General features: G+C 35.6%; 2 protein-coding genes across 4 annotated transcripts; one reads left to right on the top strand and one right to left on the bottom strand.

Moving 5' to 3' along the window:
* Positions 1-958: 958 nt before the first annotated feature.
* LOC306844508 (uncharacterized protein) lies at positions 959-7,247 on the top strand. Its single transcript, XM_079376695.1, has 6 exons — positions 959-1,079; positions 3,206-3,352; positions 3,463-3,546; positions 3,644-3,691; positions 4,141-4,173; positions 5,503-7,247. Exons 2-6 carry the CDS (start codon positions 3,248-3,250, stop codon positions 5,590-5,592), a joined length of 360 nt encoding a protein of 119 aa, XP_079232821.1. The 5' UTR covers positions 959-1,079; positions 3,206-3,247; the 3' UTR covers positions 5,593-7,247.
* Positions 7,248-7,318: 71 nt separating this feature from the next.
* LOC306844877 (uncharacterized protein C3orf18-like) lies at positions 7,319-16,351 on the bottom strand. Of its 3 annotated transcripts, XM_079377299.1 has the most exons (6): positions 16,043-16,351; positions 11,141-11,526; positions 10,250-10,275; positions 9,958-10,084; positions 9,640-9,673; positions 8,700-8,904 (listed from the first exon to the last, which is right to left on the bottom strand). In XM_079377299.1, the coding sequence occupies exons 2-5, from the start codon at positions 11,399-11,401 to the stop codon at positions 9,668-9,670; spliced, it is 420 nt and encodes a 139-aa protein (XP_079233425.1). In that variant the 5' UTR covers positions 11,402-11,526; positions 16,043-16,351; the 3' UTR covers positions 8,700-8,904; positions 9,640-9,667. The 3 variants fall into 3 exon arrangements, with proteins under 3 accessions (XP_079233423.1, XP_079233424.1, XP_079233425.1); XM_079377297.1 differs by lacking the exon at positions 9,640-9,673 and having other exon boundaries at positions 7,319-8,904; XM_079377298.1 differs by having other exon boundaries at positions 7,399-9,673; positions 16,043-16,344.

Here is a 16,351-nt window from a genome sequence, read left to right as displayed (position 1 = left end):
ATGGATGGATGAAACCAAAATAGAACTTATTGGTTTAAATGAGAAGCTATTATGAACACACTGCATTCCAGCTTAAGAAGGAATGGGCTAAAACTCCTACGTGTTATTGTGCAGGACTGATCAGCATTTATAAGAAACCTTACCTTCAGTTACTGCAGCAAAAGGGGGTTGCACCAGATACTGAAAGCAAAGACTCACTTACTTTTGCAATGCACAGATATGTAACACTGGATCATTTTTCTCAATAAATAAATTACAAAGAAAATATTTTTCTCTCACTTGTTTGATTGGGTTCTCTTTGTATACAGAAAATTCTAAAGGGTTCACAAACTGTCAAGCAGCACTATATATATATATATATATATTGCGTGGGCATAGTATCATGGTACTATAATGGTTTTTTGGACATGAACCATGGTATTCTTGGACATAGCATATAAATATATCAACTTGATTTGAAGTACCATGATATATCAAAACCACTATATAGCCTACATCACTGAAGCTGCTACTTCATAGTAATACCGTGGTACTTTTGGGTACTTTTGCTATTGATTTCTCATTATTCTGCCACTGACTAATTTTGTTTTCTTGAAATACTTATTTAGGATAAGAGAAAAAATCCCTGATTACTCATTCCTTGAGGTTTTTACTAATATTTATCATGTCACTGAGGCAGCAGACATAATAATACCCTACTAAAACGCCTCTCATTTATGTGATAGTGGTTTAGCAGCTGTCTTTTAAATACAAGTTCGTGGCACGTCATTCATGAACTTGTAGCTACTTGGTACTGACGTCAGCATCCAGTTGACCAATCAAAGCGCTTGCGGCGTAGAGCTCGCGTGCAGTCAGTGTTGTTAAAAAGGAAGCAATGTAACGTTAGACGAACATGAATGCCATTCCTAACAGCCACGGAAGAGCTGCAGACGCAACAGGACGAGCTAAATGAGGCGTGGCAGATCTGAGAAGAATGATTGATCTGGTGTAAAAAAGGAGGCGGGGTCAGAAATGATGTCAATCATGTAGGCTAATGTTGATGTACATACTCTCGAAGTGCCGAGGACAACGCAAGCAAGGTAAAGTGCTCTGCTTACCACATTGTTTTTATTACTAAACAATTGTGTTTATGCTACAGTTGTCTTGTTATTCGTTCTGAGAGAGTAATCTGAAGATATTGATATTGCATGTTTGAAAAATACGATTTGGACAAGTATTCTTTTTGGTGCTATTTTAATAGACAAATACTAAAGAATACTTAAGTATAATACTATTAATTGTTATTTTTGAAAGTACCTTGTAGTACCATGATACATAATGTTTCAGTACTATGGTACATACAAAGTATATCTGATATACTATCACTGTGCCATGGTACCTTTACAGCACATTTAGCAAGAAATGTGTATCAGCCTATTTATGTACTTTCATATATACCATACCATATTGATAATACCATGGTATTTACATGGAACTTAAAATAATACTAAAGCATTGCCATGTGGCATGTCCAAAACTATACTAGTGTGTCCACAAAAGCATGGTAATGCTGCCATCGTACTTGTAGTTACATTTAGTCATTTTAGCTCTATTGTTGTGTGACGTTTGTTCTCTTCTGTGGCTGCTGAGGTTGTTCTTGTAGTGTCTTTAATAATATTTTGTTTCTCCCTGTTTAAATGTTGCTAGGGCTGTGTTTACATCCTCAGGACACCACAAGCGTGCTGGTTACGCTCTGTAGTTCACGACCGCCAGCTACATTTTTCTGTAGGTCTGAAAGTATGTGAAGAATGTGGGCTGTTATAATTGCCCACCATATGGAAAAGGAACTTAAAGACCACTAAAAACACACTGAATAGCTTGTTTGTCATTTCCTGCTTAAAATAATTTTTATTTTATTTTAATTTCATATTTTATTATTTTTTCTTGTGTTCACTTCTTTTAGATATCATTGTTCTTCAATATACACTATAATACTGAAATTCTTGTAGCATGGTATTTACATAGTACTCTGTAGTAAGAATGCCATAGTATTAACATGGTAAACCACGTGGCAAAGCCATACTGTTTGGTACTTTTTATAAAATGTTGCAATACTATGGTAGCCTATATTTGGATACTTATTTTGTTGATGCTGCCTGGTACAAAAAGTACCTCATTACCCCAAAGTATACATGGAAAAACCCTGTTTTTTTTTTTGTAATCTACCATAATGGGAATGCAGTACCTTACATTGATTTTAAATACCATTGCATATGAAAATGCTAATTAAACCGTGCAATAATATTGCCGCATATATAGCTTATTCTGTCTACTTATTAGCAGTCACTGGGACATAGTTTATGGCGTAGAGCGGTTAGTTATATATGCATGAGAGGAACATGGAAAGTTATGTTTTATGTGAATAGATGCCATTGAACAGGCTCCTAGAAGATCCTTCTCTGCCAGCAGGGGTTAAATAAGCTGTCATTGATGAAATTCATGTGTATATACATTCACGGCCAGTAAATTACATATCATATGAACATGTAGCAGTAAGACCGAAGAGCCTGCAGTGAATACTTGTACACTTTTAGACACTAGAAATTACTCTTATGTTTTCTTTGGTTTTATAGCCTCGATGTATATCTATAGAGAGAGAGAGGGAGGGTTCATTTCTGTGGAATATTCTCAGGTTGTTATTGTTAAAATTATGACTAATGTCTGTGTCATTGTAGGAATGAGATGATGTCAGAGCAGGAGTGACTGTTGAAGATGAGAAGTTAATTATGAGAGAGATTTTTGGTAAAATCTAAGAAATATGTGAGGATGTAACGCAAGTTGAGGTGATTGTGTTGTGTTAAATCAGTGTGATTTATGTTGAGTTAAACTGAGTTAGTGTTTTCATTTAGATGCATTCATATGCAAAAAGTTGTGAGTAAAATATGTATGCATAATTGAGAATAAACTTTAATTGACCTACATGCAGTAGTTGTGCTGATTTCATGTCTTTCGTATCACTCCTCGCTCTTTCGTCTCACATGATCTTAGCTCAAATCAATATTTCTTATCTATTTGGTAAGAAGCCATGTTATAAGTAGGATAATGTGCAGTCAGCTGGTCATGATCGCAAAATAAAGCACTCTTTACTATATTTTGTGATTTAAGGAATATTGTTGGCTTTTACACTGATGTACAGCTCTTTCTTTTCCACATTTATCTTGTTCAGGTTGTGTGTGTCCATGCATGCTTGAGAAGGTTTGGGATCAGGATGGACGTGGAGGAGACCGGAGCAGGTCAGATGGAGACAGCGGCCCCAGAGGAGGCAGCACCAGCTCCCAAACGTGGGAGAGGACGACCCCGCAAACCACAACAGGTCAGAGAGGTGCAATGATATAGATAGATAGATAGATAGATAGATAGATAGATAGATCTTTTAGAAGAATGAAATAAGTTGAATAAAACCAAGTGAACTGAATCCCTCAGGAGCCTGTTGAAGCTTCTGCTCCCAGGAGACCGAGAGGAAGGCCAAGAGGCAGTAAAAATAAAGGCCAGCGGGTCACAGCCAAAGTAAGAGAACTTACTGGAGAGCACTTAAACTTGAGCTGACTGATGCTTGTTCAGATACATAACACTCTCTCGTTCCTTCATCTGTTTTTGGATGCAGGTAGAGCCACCTAGAGAACGGAGACCACGAGGTAGACCAAGAAAATGGGTGAGAATCACACACCCTTCTCGTTAAACTCTGCAGCATAGTTAAATGAGCAGCTGATAGACTAATATAACAGAATTTACATGGAACAGAAAATACATTTAAATGTATTAAAACATATATGACCTGAAAACGATAATAAATGAACGGTTTCTGCAGCTTAGCTTTGGTAAATGGTCTAGTAGAGTATGTCTTAATTGTTCATTACTCTTTCAAAAGAGTAAACACAATACTTTTTTCTATTTTATATCCCTATTAAATATGGAACCAAACATTACCCGATTTACTTGAATGGATATTCCTGGTTTTATTGTTAAATGCATATCTTGCCCCCCAAAGATGATTTTTTTTTTTTTGTTAAATATCCTGTTTTGCTGTTTTTGTGTTGAGAGTACTGGGCCTTAGCAATTTTTGAAGGTAATAATGTCATTCTTTGTCTCTTTAATTCATAGCCTCAGAAGACCGTTCATCAGGAAGAACAGCAGGTAAAAAACATGTAACATTTAATAAGTCCATATAATTTCCAGTATACACTTTTATCATTTCCACAGTCAAAGTATTTTTAAATATTTAGTCCCTTTTGATATTTCAAACGTTTGGGTCTGTGAGATAAAAAAAAATAAAAATGCTCACAAAGGCTGCAATTATTTAATCAAAATCCAGTAAAAACTGTAATATTGTGAAATATCATTATGATTTAAAACAACTGTTTTCTATTGTAATATATTTTAAAATTTAATTTTCAGCATCAGTACTCCAGTCTTCAGTGTCACATGATCCTTCAGAAATCATTCTGATATACTGATTTGCTATTATTATCAACCAGTTGGGATGCTTCATATTTCTGTGGAAACTGTGATAAAAAAATTCAGGAGACTCTTGAATAGAAAGTAAAAAAAAAAAAAACTATTTATTTGAAAGAGAAATCTTTTGTAACATTATAAATGTCACATTTGATCAACTTAATGCATCCTTGCTAAATAAAAGGATGCATCCAGGGCAGTCGTGGCCTAATGGATAGAGAGTTGGACTTGTAACCTGAAGGTCGTGGGTTCGAGTCTCAGGTCTGGCAGGGATTGTAGGTGGGGGAGTGAATAATCAACACTCTCTCCACCCTCAATACCACGACTGAGGTGAGACCCTTGAGCAAGGCACCAAACCCCCAACTGCTCCCCGGGCGCTGCAGCATTGGCTGCCCACTGCTCCGGGTGTGTGTTCACTGCTGTGTGTGTGTACACTTGGATGGGTTAAATGCAGAGCACAAATTCAGAGTATGGGTCACCATACTTGGCCACACACCACTTCCTTAAAAGCAGCACTTTTTAAAATAAATATTAAGCACTTACAATTACAAGGCTCGTTTTATAAGAATACAGCAGTTTTCATATAAATGTTTTCCACTAATTAAAAGTGGCGAAGGCTCGATTGGATAATGAAACCCGATTAGTCGAGTCGATTATTTTCATTATCGATCATGTGGATTAGTTGTTTGCCGCCCTGCAACCCATAATGAACTAAATGAATAGTCCTGCATGAGAATCATCTCATTCCGTTAAACACTAAACCTGATAAACATGTTGCAGGCCTTTCTGAAGTGAAACCGGCAATGTATTCAGAAACCGTGTAAAACTCCCCGTTACTCATACAGCTCTCACGTTAGCACAGAGATAGATGACTCAAGTGTGTTGAAGGGAAACCCAGCACATCTCCTTACATTTCTTGGTTTCCTGTCCCAACTGTCATGATTCTCAGGTCATGCACGCACATCTACATGCACACACATTCCTCATGTGTTCTCTTTCCTCCCCACCCAGCCTCATCCTGCAGTTCAGGGGGTGGAGTCAACAGAGGAGCCGGCCGTTCAGACTCCGCCTGCTGCGTTACCATCGCAGGAGAGCGACTAAAACTACCTCAGTGATGACTTTGTTACTGCGTTGGGGGTAATTCTCCATCTCAACTGCCTCCATGTACACTGTAAAAAGTGAAAATGAGCCAGTGCTCAAATCACGCCTAAATTTCAGGAAAGATCAGACTACATTTTTCAAAAGTCACCCTAAATTCTGTGTACTACCATCACAAGCCTTTATGATGAACACCATTCTGCAAGTTACGCTGCCATTTTAAGAACTGGAAATAATATCTTCTCTTTTTGTTTATTATTTGGATTCTAAAAGGAATAGTTCACTCGAAAATGTAAATTTGCTGAAAACGCACTTCCTATCTACCAAGATGTAGATTCTTATTCAGAACAGATTTGGAGAAATTTTGAATTACATCACTTGCTCACCAGCGGATCCTCTGCAGTGAATGGGTGCCGTCAGAATGAGAGTCCAAACAGCTGATAAAAACATTACAGTAATCCACACGACTCCATCAATTAACATCTTGTGAAGTAAAAAAATCTGTGTTTGTAAGAAACAAATCCATCATTAAGATGTTTTTAACTTCTGTCAATAATCCACGATAAAGCCTGAGGGTGAGCACATTTTCAGCAAAATTAAATTTTTGGGTGAACTATTCCTGTAGTCAACTAGAAATCAAATTTGAACTTAAAACACATTTTATTGTGCACAATTTGGCATCCAGAAACTGTAGTATGCCTTGTTATTTTGGAGTCCTGTTTTTATAAGAATGACAACAACAAAACATGAACTTGATTTGCTTAAGACATTTAATTAATGTTCAAAAGGATTTTAAAAATCCAAAGATAATAAAATGTATAAACTGTAATCATCACAGTGCATGGATGATGCCTGTGTTATATAGGTTTATTTAATCTTCTCAGGATTCTGGAAACATTGCATTGCCAAAACTTGAAATTTGCTCCTCAATCAAATGTTGCAACTTTTTAAATGATTGATCTTATGTAATGTTCTTTTTATTCTTTTATTTTAATGTTTACAGTGGAAAGAATAGATTCAAATGCATCTATTTACACCAAAGAATAATGACCTGATAAAATATGTAAAACAACAGTCATTATGATTCACATGATGATGGTGAAATTCAGTACCTCATTATCAGAAACCTCAATGATTTTGTTGGCTCATTCTAGACAATGGATGATTTGCCATTTGTTTTTAAATGCATATATTATCAATGGCCAGTCTCTGGAACAAGGTAACTTTTTAGAACCATATTTTCATAATTAGCTTTTTTTTTTTTTCTAATTTGTACTACTATGAATTATGTTATTGCGCTGATATGGGAACGATGTTTACAACATGACTGATGTTTAAAGCATCTCCTATTGTCAACACAGTTGTGTTGTTAAATATTACAATTCATATACAGTGGATGCACTTAAAAACAGGTATAATGGTTCTTTACAAAACTTTTCTGATCAGGAAGTTTTTGATGTGAAGTCAGTTCATTGTTCAAATGCATCATGGTGTATGTCGTCAGTTTAGTCATTTACTTGTTAAACCATTTGACAATGTGCCTCATAAATACAGGCTCAGGTAACTTACCTCTTTTTTATATTCGTCAAAGGCCAGTAATGCTGTTTATGCAGCCGTATGTCAATGAATAAAGTTCCTGCTTGAGACATGTTTACATCATCCATCAGTTATTGTCTTTATTGCATTAACAAGAACGATTCCCTAGTTTTCAATAACACCTGCACGTCATAGTGTAAATATCTTTTTTTTATTATGTCCTTCATTGTCATAAAAGTTAAAAACGTCTTTAAAATGATCCACCGCTGGTTTGTGGTGCACATAGAATTATTACATTTTATTTCATCTACACACATGCACACACACACACACACACACAAAAATCACTTTTTTCATTGTAAATCTTGCATAATCTGTCAACATTCATCATTTATGCAGATTCACAGGCTCTGTGACAGAACGTTTGTTTCAGTGAACCGAAACACATGGAAGATCTTTATAATACTGTATCTGAAATGGCTGACTGATGTCATCTCCGACACTTCATCACAATTTAAATTAAACAAATGCAACTTTAAAGCTAAAAATTCTGTTCTCAGAGAAAGTTCATGCACTTCCTTTTAGTAAACGCGTCAGTTTACAGAACACTTTTAGCTGTGAATAAATAATAAACCAAACTAATAAAGAATTCTAACAAAAAAGGGGGGGTAAGTTGCATTTGGAGTCCCTTCTTAAAAATAAACATTATTTTATCAATCATTCTGATAAAAAAGAAACACATTGAGCCTCATTCAATCTTTCTAAAATTATTTAGTAAATTGTCACATTATGCACATTTTACAAATCATTCGTTCTGCTCATGTTGCATGAACGAGGCTTTTTATGGCTAGAGATGAAAATAAAGTCCATGTTGCATGAGTGTTCATAACCGTTGGACAGATCCAGTTGACTTCTGTAATAGTGCAGAACTTTTTTTTTCAGATTTTTAATCAAGTGTCCTTAATGTAATATTGGTCACTGTAAAAATATTTTGATCATTATTTATTTGTTGCAATGATTTCTGTCACCACTTGCACTCAGAGTTTATGTTCTTTGTCATAATTTCAAAGTGGTCAAAACATTTTAATGATCTTAAAGGAATCTGGATCCACTGCAGTGAATGGGTGCCATGAGAATGAGAGCCCAAACAGCTGATTAAAAACATCACAATAATCCACACAAGTAAGTTAAAATACGAGTCGTCTATCCATAATATTGCTTTCTGCAGTGAAAATATTGTCTGGTCTAAATCAGGAGAGAAATATGCACAGATCAAGCACTGTTTACAAGCCAAAATAGTTCTGAACAAATAAAAGGGTGGATTTTGATGTGAAAGGACTTTTATCAGCTGTTTGGACTCTCATTTTGACGGCACCCATTCACTGCAGAGGATCCATTGGTGAGCATGTGATATATTGCTAAATTTGTCCACATCTGTTCCCATGGAGAAACATCTTGGATGGCTTGGGGGTGAGTAAATTTACAGCAAATGTTCATTTTGGAGTGAACTATTCCTTTAACACTGCAGGTTGTAACTTTGGCTTAAGGAATTATTAACTACAACAGCAGCAGTTAACCCAATGTTTTACTTTTTTTTTTTTTTACTGTGTACTATATCATACCAAATATTCCTGAATCCCAGTGTCCAGTAGTCCAGAATTCTGTGTCCCTTTTTTCCTGTGCAGCATGTGAGTGTCATCATGCATTAATGGCATCAGCCACGTCAGTGAAAACAAGTCGACTGGGTTTTTGAGTTGTTCCCTGACTTGTGGTCAGTGTCTGTGGCATGAAAGAGAGGGTTAAAGTAAGTAAACACTACAGGATATTGAATGTAGAACATTATAGAATATAATTAATAAAAATGCAAATCTAGTCCTACAATGTAACATTGAACAAATGTGACCCTGGACTACAAAGTGTACATTTTTGCGAAATTGAGATTTATCCATCATCCGAAAGCTGAATGAATAATCTTTCCATTGATGTATGGTTTGTTATGATAGGACAATATTTAGCTGAGATACAACTATTTGAAAATCTGGAATCTGAGGGTGCAAAAAATCAAAATACTGAGATAATTGCCTTTAATGTTGTCCAAATGAAATTCTTAGCAATGCATATTACTAATCAAAAATTAAGTTTTAATATATTTACTGTAGGAAATTTACAAAATATCTTCATGGAACATGATCTTTACTTAATATCCTAATGATTTTTGGCATAAAAGAAAAATGTATCATTTTAACCCATACAATGTATGTTTGGCTATTGCTACAAATATACCCCAGTGACTTAAGACTGGTTTTGTGCTCCAGGGTCACAAATATGAATTAGCCAAATAAAATGAATTCTGTTATGTTGACGGTATGAGAATGAAACATTATGAGGCTCCTGGTGCCAGAACACAAATGGAGGAGAGTTTAACTGTGGATTCAGTCACAGCTGTATTTTGATGATTAGTGATATTAAATGGATGTGTGGTAACTGACACATTTACAGTGATGGATACTTTACCACAAATAACAAACCACATGGCCTGGTGTCAGAACTTAAGAGAAATAAGAATGGTAGAAATGTAAATTAGGAATAAACATTGAAAAACGCATGAGTGAAATGTTTTTGAGAGACTCACCACGGTGTCTTAGTTTTATAATAATTCAATTTTATATAAATAAACTAAATAATTACAAAAATATATATGTGTGTGTGTGAGATTTATGTATATTGCATGTATAATTTGTATCACATTCAACAGAATCTATCTATCTGTCGTTCTATCATATTGTCATTCTATCTATCATTCTATCTGTCAGTGTGGTGTTGTTCTCTTACTTTGGAGTTTGGTCCTGCTGGGCTTCCGTCTCGTCCGTGGTCCAAGAGTTCCTGCTCTAGATCATCCTGTTCTTCAGCTGGATCAAAGTTATACATGGGCATCAGCTGGTGTCTCAGTTTCTCCAGCCTGTAGAGAAAAACCATCACAGCTTCATTAAGGACACTCTTTGTGGGAAACATCAGAGGGTTCCAAATAGAACCAAAAAGGGATTTTCAGTTTTGCATTAAATATCCACTGAAGAACATTCGATTTTTAAGACTGTAGAGGAGTGATAAATGTACAATTTCTTGCCTTTTCTTTTTCCTGATGTACAGAAGCTGGTGAGGAGAAGAAAATGCAGAAATGTTATCCGAGATTCAGAATTGTAATACAAAGTTCATATTACATTCTCAATCAATTAAATTGACTTTTTCAATATAAATGTTCAAGAAAGTCTAGCGTGTCTAAAGTAAACAAAAATATTAGCATGAAAAATCAGTGATAATCAAGTGTGAAGGATTACAGTGATGAGGGAAATGTAAGTAGGATTCTAGTCAAATAAATGTGTTATCATCTATTCTCATATAACCCGAAATATTTATGTTTGAATTTCAGTAAATTACATGACTCAATCATTTTGTCAGAAAAGAGAAAGAGTCATTTTAAATATGTATGTGCTCAAAGTAAACTTTTAGATGAACTAAAGTTTCAAAAGTTTAGGATCAATAAGATTTTATTAGTCTCTTATGCTCACCGGTCATTATTTATTTGATCAAAAAAACAGTAATAATGTGAAATATTATTACAATTTAAAATAACTATTTTATATTTGAGTATATTTTAAAAATGTATTTTATTCCTGGGATGTAAAGCTGAATTTTCAGCATCAGTCTTCAGTGTCACATGATCCTTAAGAAATCATTTGCTGATTGATGCTTAAGAAAGATTTGTGATTGTTATCAGACAGTGCTGAAAACAGCTGTGCTGCTTAATAATGTTTTGTGAAAACGGATTCATTTTCTATCAGGATTCTGTAATGAGTTCAAAAGAATTGCATGTAGCCTATTTGAAATAGAAATCTTTTGTGGCATTATAAAAGTCAGTTTTGATCAATCTTATTTGAGGTGTTTTCAGCAAATGACAAACTTCTGGGCTGTACTGTTCCATTAAGAACTTAATGTCATTATCATCGAGTTCGCTCACCACGACAACAGCCAGCCCAATGACTGTAATGATTCCAAACGGCACGAGCACCATCCCCATCCCGGCGCCCTCCACCGACGCCACGGGCAGCTGTGTGGAGTTCAGGCCAGTCTCGTTCGCGGACGATGTGGGCTCAGTTCTGGGCTCTGCTGAACTTGTGAGAACGGGAATGAAGGTGGCGAGGGGGAATGTAGGGGCCGGGAACGGGGTCAGGGTTTGGGTGGAGGTGAACATATCTGGTTTGGTGGTGGTCAGAGACATGGTTCTTGCAGGATGCCGGCGCAGAGGTGAGCCGAGTGCGCTTTGAAGGCCACCCTACAGGGATTCAGTCCTCCAGCAGGCCTCGGCCATGACACCCAGGGTGATCCTGAACTCCTGCAAGAATCCTGTGAAAGAACATTTGATGTTAGATTGATAGATTTTGGCTTTATTTTTAAATAGTGAGCTAAAATTCTGACTAAATAGGCAGCTAGTGGGTCTATGGAAAAGTATAGAAAAACAGGGAATACGATGGAATTGTAAATATTATTTCAGATTTCATATTGTTTTTATATTTTATTTTCAACAATATTTCATTCTTTCTGAAGACTGAAAATAATGGGAATAATCACTTTATTTTATTCTGTTGACAGCCATAGATTTCTTTCTTTTCAGGTTTGTGTATCTAAATATATTTTGCTGGTGGGTAGAAAAAAGAAACAGCGTAACATAAATGTTTTCCAGGTCATATTTTACAAATAATATCATATTTTTTTATTTTTCACAGTACGTATTGGGTCTTCGTACATGAAATTATATAGATTTTTTAAATGTCTATTCTGCTCACCAAGGATGCAGTTATGTGATCAAAAACAAAATAAACGGTAATATTGTGAAATATTACTACCATTTAAAATAGTCATTTTCTAATCCTGTGATGTAAAGCTGAATTTTCAGCATCATTACTCCAGTCTTCGGTATCACGTGATCCTTCAGAAATCATTCTAATATGCTGCTTTGCTGCTCAAGAACCATTTATTATTAGGCTATTATCAATGTTAAAGTTGTGCTGCTTCATATTTTTGTGGAAACTGTGAAGGATTCTTAGATAAAGTTCAAGAGAAACACTACTGTCACTTTTGATCAATTTAATGCGTCCTTGCTGACTAAAAGTATTAATTTCTTTCCAAAAAATCTTACTGACCCCAAACACTGCAAAAGATGGGATTAGGTCTAAATGAGGTGTTACTCCCAAAATAAACTGCTAAACCCAAGTTTTCTATCTCTTTATGAACATCTGAGATTGAAGTAAAAAACTTTAGTCGCTGTATTTGATTAGAAACTCACAGTGGGAAAAAGGGAATTTTAGGCATGTTTGGAAAGCAGCGGCTCTATCAGTGAGCAAATCTGTGTGTGATTGCTTGATCTTGACTGAATGTGTGGGTTTGTGGCGTGGGTGTGTGTGTGTGTGTGTGAGTACACGAGTACAAACCCTGTGGACGACATATGGATGTGTGAGCTTTTAAGATACTGTTGGCAAACCGCAAGCTTCCTTCCACATTACAACCGTTAGGATCTATGTGTATGTGCGTTTGTGGATGTGGGGGCTGGAGGCAGGAACGAGGTTCGACGCTTAAAATAGAGAATAGGAGAATCTGCTGTTGAGATCTCGGTGGATGTGAATGAGACTGTAGAAATCTCCTAAACCACAGACTGTCTCCATTCACCAAGAGCTGCTTGTGCAGTTAAAGGGGCGTCAAAAAACAACAATTCAGTTATCATTTACTCACCTTCATATCAAATCTGTATGACTTTCTGTAGAATGGAATTCTTTTGAAGCCACATGATAACTTTGATATTTGCCGAACATTTGACTTGAAATTAAATTTTTGGTGTGTTCCTCGCACAAAGCTATTGTTTGAATTCTGAAGACTACTTTCATGATACATTTATGGTGCTTTTTGTCCAATCTTTTGTTGTATGGACAAAAGCAGTGTGAGTATTATTTATTATAATACATCTCCTTTTGTGTTCAAGTCACATGGGTTTAGAATGGCATACAGTTCAGTAAATGAATGTAAAAATTCCTCCATCCAGAAGTGACATTTAGCGTGATATACAAGACTTTTAAAACAAAGATAAACAGCTTTTGATGGCAGGGATCACCCCTTTTTTTAATATTAAATTTAACGTACAATTAAAAAAAAAATTGTGTCACTTTGTACATAGTGTCACATAGTGCAAATTTTATTCTGCAAATACAAAATTTTGGGGTTAGTAAGATTTTTTTTTTTTTTTATGAAAGAAATTAATACTTTCTCATTTAACAATGATGCATCAAACTGATCAAAAAGTGTCAGTAAAGACAGTTCTTGTGAATTTGTATTTTTCAAAGAATCCAGCACAGCTGACATTGATAATAATCAGAAATGTTTGTTTGATTTCTGAAAGATCATGTGACACTGAAGACTGGAGTAATGATGCTGAAAATTCATCTTTGTATCACAGAAATAAATTACATTTGAAAATATATTCCAATAGAAAACATTATTTGAAATTGTAATAATATTTCACAATATTACTGTTTTTACTGTATTTTCAAAGGATTAAATGCAGCATTGGTGAGCATAAGAGACATCTTTCAAACCATTAATAAAATCTTATGGATCTCAAACTTTTGAACGGTGCTGTATGTATGGAAGTGTGTATGTCTGAATCAGTGTAATATTTCACCCCAAAACCAAGCTTCTTTTTAATACCGTTTTAATATTATTTTATTAACAACCTAAACACATTTTCTTCTCGCATTTTGTGTCATGCAAAAACATCTCCCAACTGTAAATAGAAAAATATTAATGGTATTTGTTGTGCTGTCTTTAATTTAGCTGATTTCATACTATTGAGACTTACCTTTGAGAATGCTTGCAATTTTTTACAAATCAGAATAATAAAAAATTGGGATGAAAATGTACATAATTTTCATGATGCAATGAAAAAGATCTTAAAGGAATAATTCACCCAGAATATCTTCTTTTGTGTTTTGCAGAAGAAGGTTTGGCAATACATTAAAGCAAGTAAATGATGACAGAATTGTCATTTTAATTGTCCTAATATGTTTTACATAAAATCTTTTTTTACTGTTTTTCATTTGAAGTGAAATTTAAATTGGACATTTACATGAGATTCACGCATAGTTCTCCTGAAAGTGGTTGTGTGTGCGTTTTTGTTGCCGTTAGGTAGTTTTCTCCCTCCCTGCAGCAGCAGCCGGGCAGCAGTGGGTGTCGTGGCAGGATGTGGGTAAAGGGTGGCACAGAGAGAGAGAAAGAGAGACAGCACCAGTCTGATACTGTACCTAGGAAGGCAAGTACCCAGAAACACGGCTCACGTTGAAAGAGATGCGTTTCGTAAGAGATGCACACAGATGTGCTCTTGCTTTCCGTCGCTGTTTCTCTCTCTCATTCTCTCTCTCACTTTCTAACAACAGGCCCCAGGCCACCTGCGACTGACGAGCTGACTCTGTTTTCTCATATATTCACACACTTGCATATTTTAGATGATCTGGAAGATTGAATGTTGTTTGCTAAGACAAACTTAGTACGAGTGATTTGAACAAACCCTGCACCCCTTCACTCTTGGACTCTTATAATTTTAACCAGTAAGTAATCACCTATTGCAACTACCCAGAATACCACAGCAATCAGCTAAACCCAGTGTTGTTTTAGTAATATTTATAAAGTATTTTGAATTAGCTTTTATTTTAGACTTTCAGTTTAAATTTTAGTTCTTTTTTTTATATATATTCCGTCCTATTATTTCAGTTTTAGTCATTTTAGGACTTAAACTTAATTTTAAACATTTAATTTCATCTAATATTCTTATTTTATTTCATATTCTTTTTTAATAAATAGCTTTATTTATAGCTTGATGCACTGAGCACAAACAGTCATTTCAGCTCATCAATCAGTATGTATAATCAAGCAAAAACTGCCTTTCCAGTAACGCATCTACAAAACCAAAGTGTTTAGAAGCAGAAATATGCAGCTTCCATTTTCTTTAAAGCACTTTGGATAATTCTTCCGTTCACAATGTGTTACTGGAGTTGTTAAAATCTAAATAATCTATTAAGCATCAATTCCTGGATGAAGTTTGCTGTATGTAAACACTACGTTTTTTTTCAGGTGTCACATCCCTTTCTAGTATCCTTGCACATGTTATACAAATTTACCCCTTTTTATTGTCATCACAGGAGTCATATATAATTCTGGGGTCTTATATAAGATATAACTTTGCACTGGCAAGCAATTTTAGTGATTTTATTTTATGTTAACACACGTAATGTTTAAATCTTTCATTTGATGCTGATGCAGCGCATTGCTCCATAGACTTCTATTGGAAGTGCATTGAAAGTTTGTTTAGAAACACTGAAATAGTCAACAACAGTAGTCAAAGCTCCTACAGGTCCTTGTCTTCCTGTTTACTGATCTTTTTCCCAAAGGAGATTCAAACACAGGAGACCGAAATATCTGCAGTCGATCCGAGTAATCTGTGTATTTGAGGGGGGTTAATTATCTTCTTACATAATCATTTAGAATGAACGCTCTGTCCCATGACTGTGTGTTTCACAAACAGTCTGCACGCTTAATGAAGAACATGTTAGTGCCTCAGCCAATCAGAACGCTCTGGGCTCTCTTAAGCCTGCCTTCTCGACCAATCAGAGGCCACCACAAGACAAAGATAGACATACCAACAAAGACACCAAAATAACATGCCTGCTCCTGTGCCTTATCAGTTATAAATCTGTTTTTCTGCATGAACTGAACTGTATCGAGCATTTAAAAAGTGTAAAATGAGTGTAAATAAGCTGAAGTGTAATAAGAAACTGTTTGTCTCTTGTCAAAGGCTGCTGATAGGAGAGACACTGACCTGTTCATGAAGAAATGTGGCCACGGCTGATGTCCTTCCAAGGTTTTCCAGGCAGCCGATGGAAAAAACCCCTCCTCCTTCGTTCCTCAGCTAGAACAGAGCAGCTGAGAGGCTGTAAATTGAAAGGTTTTTCCTCCTCTAGGTCCCTGCGTTCACCACATTTTCTCCCTCTGTACAAAATCACGTCTCGTTTCTTCCTTCTCAGCTGTTTTCTGGTTTTCTTTCATAGCGTTTTATTCAAAGACAGGACTTGAGGAGCTACAAGGATGCTACAAACCCAAGCTATGTGATCCAGTAATGTCCCTCCTC

Source organism: Barbus barbus, assembly GCF_936440315.1.
Source record: "Barbus barbus genome assembly, chromosome: 25".
Classification (NCBI taxonomy): Eukaryota; Metazoa; Chordata; class Actinopteri; order Cypriniformes; family Cyprinidae; genus Barbus; species Barbus barbus.
This window is presented reverse-complemented; position numbering and strand designations above follow the sequence as displayed.